General features: G+C 39.3%; 1 protein-coding gene across 5 annotated transcripts; it reads left to right on the top strand.

The window, feature by feature from the left end:
• The first annotated feature begins 238 nt into the window (after positions 1 to 238).
• Positions 239 to 6081, top strand: LOC107014549. 5 transcript variants are annotated; one of them, XM_015214498.2, is made up of 5 exons: positions 239 to 591; positions 1127 to 1281; positions 2236 to 2549; positions 2629 to 4742; positions 4944 to 6081. In XM_015214498.2, the coding sequence occupies exons 3-5, from the start codon at positions 2349 to 2351 to the stop codon at positions 5779 to 5781; spliced, it is 3153 nt and encodes a 1050-aa protein (XP_015069984.1). In that variant the 5' UTR covers positions 239 to 591; positions 1127 to 1281; positions 2236 to 2348; the 3' UTR covers positions 5782 to 6081. The 5 variants fall into 5 exon arrangements, with proteins under 5 accessions (XP_015069984.1, XP_027771113.1, XP_027771112.1 ...); XM_027915312.1 differs by lacking the exon at positions 1127 to 1281 and having other exon boundaries at positions 2632 to 4742; XM_027915311.1 differs by lacking the exon at positions 1127 to 1281.
• The last annotated feature ends 311 nt before the right edge of the window (positions 6082 to 6392 follow it).

The following is a 6392-nucleotide window of genomic DNA, read 5'->3' as shown; positions in this document are numbered from 1 at the left end:
CAATTGCAAATGACTCCAAACAACTTGTTAAATTTGCGCAGATCAAGGTTTGACTGTAATTTATACGGGGTTGAAGGGCAAAAACGTCAGAGAACACTGCTGACGGTAATTTTCAGAAAACAAAATAATAGGGTTTGGGCTTTTTAGGTTTTGAAGCCAGCTAGGGGCATGAAGAGTAAATTAAGCACGCAGACAAGGGTAGTTTGGTCACAAGGACAACCTTAAATACGTGGCGTTTTACACCTCCAACTTGTGGCATATCTTCCCCAGGCTTGTGAGGAAGAGAAGAAGAATAACAACAAAACGTCGACTATCGCAAGGCTAGTTTCCGGCGAGTGATTGGCGTCGCCGATCGAGTTTTCCGGCTGAGATTTGTTTTGTTTTCTTTATACACATAATTAAACCGATATATCAAGAAGAAGAAGAAGGATCTGCCATTGTTTCTGTTAGCGAGACCTGAAGATTTAGTTGTTTCTGCGAAGATCGCATTCTTTCTGAAGACGATCGTCAAGTTTTGAGTAGAAGAAGTCGTCGCGGAATCTGTACTTGTCGGCGAGTTTAATTTTTGTTTGTTGGGAAGAAAATTAACAGGTATTGAAAACCCTAGCTAATGCTTTTCTGCGATTTTTTGTTCATTGTTTTTCACTAATCATCGAAGGAGGATATACAAATGTTTGGGACTACCAGATTTGTGGTTTTAGAAGACAAATCTAGGGTTATTTCCTTCCTTTTCAAGCTGTCAATGGCTTCAAGATTCATAATCAGCCCGGAATTGCCTTTGTTTTGTCTACTCTGTAATGATTCTCCAGTGCCGCGACAATTGAAGTTGCGATTTGATCAAGGTTTAAAAATACATAGTTTTATCTTTGATGATTCTTTTCTGGCCTCGTGTATATCAATCAATTGCTGAAGCAATTGAAGTTGCGATTCAGGATCAGGCCGAAAGTGCCTTTGTGTTCTCTACTGTATAATGATTCTCTGGTACCGAGGCAATTGAAGTTGCGATTTGATCAAAATTTCATTCAATTTGGATTTTAATATCCATAGCCTTATCTTTGATGAATGTTTTCTGGCCTCATGTATATCAATCAATAGCTGAAGACTTAAGTGCTTTCTGGTGGCATAGGATCTGTGGTGGGAGGTCAGAAATAGCTCATTAAACAAGAGATTGAGGAGTCAACTAAGCATCTCAGTGGAGGGATTGAATACCCAGATACCTAAGCCAACCATCAGATTGTTCCCGGGCCCCATTCATGGAATGACTCGTCTTCAAAACCTTAGGTGGAGCTTCCGCCTCTCTTTTAGATTTATATGTAACGTCTGCATTTTCAAAGCCCTGAGCTCTTTTAGATTCATGATTCTCGATTAGATTCATATGCTAGAGATCATATTCTGCCAACTTTAGAGGAAGGGTGGTGACCAAAGATTAATTGGCTATTATGAGTATAATATATCATTTTGCATATCTGTAACACCGCTGAGAGAAAAACTACACACCTTTCATCAAATTCCTGGCTCTGCCATGTTGCATCTCTGGCTCTATTTCATTGCTATATATTTAACTCTTTGTGTGCTCTACTTAGGCTATCTGTTTCATCCAAGGTAATTTGTTAAATATATAGGATCTCTACTTAATCTCTCTTTTTTCTCTGCTTTCACCTTTTTCCCATCTTACATGCACAAATGGGACAAAATGTACCTTCACCGCGACATTGCCCCCTCTCCCCCTCTTCCCCCTATTATTGGCTTCTTGTTTTAAGTCCTTGTTTGATTTGTTTGACGTGCTAATAGTTTTATACAGAATGACTATAGACTTTTTCTAAAAGTCTAATGACCTCCCTGATAGTTTATCCATGCCTCTAGCTCATTAAAGTTTAGGGCAGGGATGAGTAAGCATTATTATTAGGGCTCGTCACTAGAAAATGCTAGAACACTTTACATTACAATCGAAAGATAGTAGTTGAAGAGATTGACGGATATTTATGCAATATGACAGCTGATTCTGAAACTGTTTTTAGTTAATAAGCATTAAACTATGTTAATAGTCTTTCTCTGCCCAATTAATATGTGTAATGAGATACACTTCTGATTTTGAGTTTGTATGAAGCAATGTGGCTATGGTAAACCTAGTTAAAAAGTATGCCTGTAATTTGTGTCTTGTTACTCATGAAAATACTGCAATTGCAGAGTCTCAAATAGCTTAACGATGCTAAGTGGAATATTTTAATTGTGCAGACTCGCTTGTGTACATGTCCTGATAATTTAAAATCGACATTTGAGGAGTTCAATTAAGAGAAACAAGCCTATTGAGACGTTACACAAGACTTGTGGAGGGAGTTTGTAAGTTGATGGGATCCATATCTGGCAACATGCTTAATACTGTAAGTCCGGAAGTTGCAAAGTCTTTAGATCTTGAGCTGAGTTGGAAGTCTGTGACAAAGAGAAGGCGGTCTAGGAGGACAGTTGCTAGACGCCTCAATGAGGGTATGAAGATGATGAACAGGAGTCCCAAGAGGGTTGGAGATTTTTCAGGCTCAGGTTCTGACAAGGTACTTTGTGATTCTTTTGTAATGATTTTATCAATACAATTTTTAGTATGTCTAATTGTTGCATCTATTAAATATTTAGCAGATTCATGGAGCTGGCAGTTGGTCTTCTGATAAAGCTGAACATGTTCCAATTAAGAAAAGAAGGAATTTGGTTCAAACTTCGTCAGCGCATCCATCTATTGACTGTGAAGATTCACTATCACCACAATCTCTTCTAGCAACTCCTATGCCATCAGAAGACTCCGACCAAATTTCGATCTATAGCCATTCATCTGATCATTGGAGTTCAGACCCACGTTCTAGTGGACGTGCATTGAGATTCGACAGAAAGGCAGCCCGCAAAGTTGGTCTTAGTGATAAATTAGTAGATGCTAAAAGTTCTAAGATTGCTACTCGGAAACTTTACAATTCAGAAGACTTCTTGGGAATTGTGCTTTTAGCTGATGCTGCGTGCACTAATTACAAGGATGGTGACCTTGATAATGCAAAGGAAGCACATGCTATGGTTGCATGTGCAGCACCAGGGGGATTTGTTGGGTCTACTCATCATCCGAAGGACATATCAGCCCTGAAGGAGTTGGCGGATCCTGGTAGAGGAGATATGATGCATGGAAGCAACATGGAGTCCTCCACTGTTAATGAATCGGCTGTTGCTCTTAAAAGTTTTGCTGACTTTAAAGAACCTTCAGTTGTAAGTAGACCAGTGTCACCAAAGGTCGACAGAATACACTGGGATCTCAACACTTCAATTGAAACATGGGTGCAACCTCCCAAGGATTCTTCTGTGGAAAATGCCTTTGCCAATGGCTTAGATGATGGAGCACAGAAAGAGAAACACATAATAGAAATTTGTGATAAAAAGGGGGGTTTCGAATACTGTAAACCCATTTCTGGGCCTGCTGATCAAAATGCAACAGTTGAAGAGTTTGCTGAAGTATGCAAGCTTGAATCAGTCTCAGTTAATGCTGGTGAGTTTGGAAACATTGTTAGCCATTCTACCAAAGCCTTGGACTCTTTATCTGCGCAAAGAGAAACATTTGATGAACTTGTCACTGGAGATGCACCATTAGCTGATTCTTCTTTAGTTAAATCAGAGAATGCTTCACGCATGCTTGTTTCAAATGGATTAATTACGAATGCTTCTGATGGCCTAGTTTTGACACAGATTAGAGAGTCTTCTGTAAAGGCTGCAGGATTTAATAAAGCTGCTTTATCTGAGGTCCCATACCCAGCAAAGCCTGATTGTGTGAACGCCTCTAATAAATACATTGACTGTAGTGATCCTATAACCAGTGAAGTTTCTGATACTAGTATTTTGAATGTCATGGATGTTGAAAGTTCTGATAGTAATCCACATGACAACATTTTAGCGATTGATTCTCAAATGCAGTTAGAAGGGAATGAAGTAATTTCTAAGTTCAGTGATAACTTAACATCTAATCAAGTGGAAAAATGCACAACTTCTGGGAAGGACTCCTCAAGAAGCTGTAATGAGGGATTGCAGATCGATGACACTAGTCAATTTGCAAGGAGTGCTTCGGCTTTTGAAGAAAGCCATAATTCTGATATATCTCATGAAGATCATGGTCAACTTATTAGTCGAGAGCATGTGACTAGAACTGAGGCTGGCTATGATTCTCCATTTGAGGACGGAGAACTAAGGGGATCAATTATGTATTCTTTGGAGGACAATGAAATTAAGGATGGTGAAGATGAATGTGTTGATTATGCTTCAGAAGGTAGAGTTGACTTGGATTTTGATGCTAGTGATTACCCATCCTCTGAAATGGTTGAAGCAGGTTCTGATGGTTCACAAAGTACAGAAAAAAGAATCTCGTCAACCAGCAGAGCAGGAGTAGATTTTGTGAAGAGTGGATCTGCAAAAAACTTTATAAAGAGGCATTTCAACAGGGAGGACAATAGCATTGGTGATAGTGGTGGAAAGAAAGGGTTGGGTCCTGGATCTGGATCTAGATCTACAGCTCTAAGGTTCAATGATAAGATTGGAAGAAAAGAAGATGCTTTTAGAAAAGGGCATACATCTGATCGCATGGCAGCATATGAATTCAGAGGGTCATACACGGAGGAAATTAGTTCAAAGACAAACAGAGGGAAGCTACAGTCACGTATTGAAGGACCGCTACATTTGGGTGCGGCAGATGGGAATAGCGCTGCACGGAAGTACCAAAACAGGTGGGTTTTTTGTTTCTGAGACTAAGTCCTTTACAGTGTTCTTTCCATAAAGTCTTTACATAAAGTCTTGCTTTCTTATAAATTACATGATAATTTTAGCACCAATGCATGTGAATATTTGTTTTCTGACTATGATGCCTCTTAAGATGGTTCTTTCCTTTGAGTCTTGCTTTCTTATAATTTACTTGATGATTCTTGTAGGCCCCATAACCTTATTGGTTGTTACAATAAGCCTGTAAGAGAAGTTAGTCCAGATAAATTCGTTGGTAGATATCGATCTGGTTATAATTCACAAGACAAAAGGGCAACGAATGGCCAGTGGAATAGCTCGAATTCAAGAGATTGCTACCCAAATGCTTATCGTGACCCTGAGAGTGATAACTACTCAAGGCACCGCAATTTTGCAAATTCTGCTGACAAGTTAGGTGGGTTTAGCTCTCGAGATCATCAGCAATCAATAACTTTTCCCTCAGAAGGTGCGCGCAGGCCACCTGTGAGGAGGAGATCATCTGTTGAAAGGGATGACTACTATGATGTTCATAGGAGGATGGTACCAGTGAGAGGAGCCTACCGGAGCCGCAATGGTGCTAAAAGTATCTCTGAGAGGGTTGCAAGAGGTGCAAGGGAAGAAGGGTATGAGTTTATGCCTGGTGATGTACGCGTGCCTCAGTATGTACCCCCCAGAGGAGAAAGAACTGGTTCTCCAGCTTCAAGTAGAGTAGCTCGTATTCCACTGCTGAGGAGGAGATCTCGTTCAAGATCTAGAACACCTCCTCCCCATTCGTGGCATACACAGAGAGAACGAGACCTCAACAGCAGAAGAAGGCATAGTAGATCTCCAGATATAAGGTCTGATGCCAGAATGAGTCGAACGAGAATGCCCTTCCGGAAGCATGGTTTTACAGCCAATTATGGTAAAGATTTCTCATCTCCAACAAGAGGCGGCCACTGCCCCCCTGAACGAAGTTCTAGATGGATAGATGAGAGAAGTTTTGCAGATGAAAATTCAAAGAATAGGTGGTCTCGTAAAAATAATTAGGTCTCCTTGGAGCACCCCGGTCTAGTGAATATTGTGATCATGTAACTTTTGATCTTTTGCAACGCACCGGTTTAGGGTCTTGTTATTGTTCTTAGGTCTAAGTTTTGATATTTCAATTTTTCTTACTAAGCATTACCTGTAAAAATTGAAAAATACAAAATAGAGTCATGTTTAGCATGCAAGTTAAGCTTCCATTTTCAAAGAGAAGAGAACTTTCCTACTGATCGTAGAAGAGCCCATAAAAATGTTCAACATATGTGGTTAATGTCATTTACATTATGTTTGAGTTCATTTCGATAATCTCAACTGTAACACCTTACCTCCATTCTTCTCTCTTAAACTTCACTGTATTGTGTAACTCACATGGCAATTTGTTTTTTTAGTGTCAAGAAGATGATGAAGTGGTGAATTAAGTTACTTAAACAATATATTCATTAAAAAGACAAGCTTGCTAAAAGGATACTTACAATGTGAAGCAAATTATATTTTCCTTCTTTGTTATAAATTCATTGAATTAACTGGATTATACCTTGAGTTTATTCATAAACATATACTTATATTTATGGCATAATACATAAATATGCCCTTTAACTTGGTTTCAAATCACATTT

The sequence above is a fragment of the Solanum pennellii genome, chromosome 3, assembly GCF_001406875.1.
Source record: "Solanum pennellii chromosome 3, SPENNV200".
In the NCBI taxonomy this organism is placed as follows: domain Eukaryota; kingdom Viridiplantae; phylum Streptophyta; class Magnoliopsida; order Solanales; family Solanaceae; genus Solanum; species Solanum pennellii.
This window is presented reverse-complemented; position numbering and strand designations above follow the sequence as displayed.

What these genes read in the sequence shown, in the direction of transcription:
- LOC107014549 (XM_027915311.1), top strand. Translation starts at nt 2,349, where the DNA reads ATGGGATCCATATCTGGCAACATGCTTAATACTGTAAGTCCGGAAGTT. An exon ending in CAGGCTCAGGTTCTGACAAG is followed by an intron (nt 2,550 to 2,628) that starts GTACTTTGTGAT and finishes TTAAATATTTAG; the next exon opens with CAGATTCATGGAGCTGGCAG. An exon ending in GCACGGAAGTACCAAAACAG is followed by an intron (nt 4,743 to 4,943) that starts GTGGGTTTTTTG and finishes TGATTCTTGTAG; the next exon opens with GCCCCATAACCTTATTGGTT.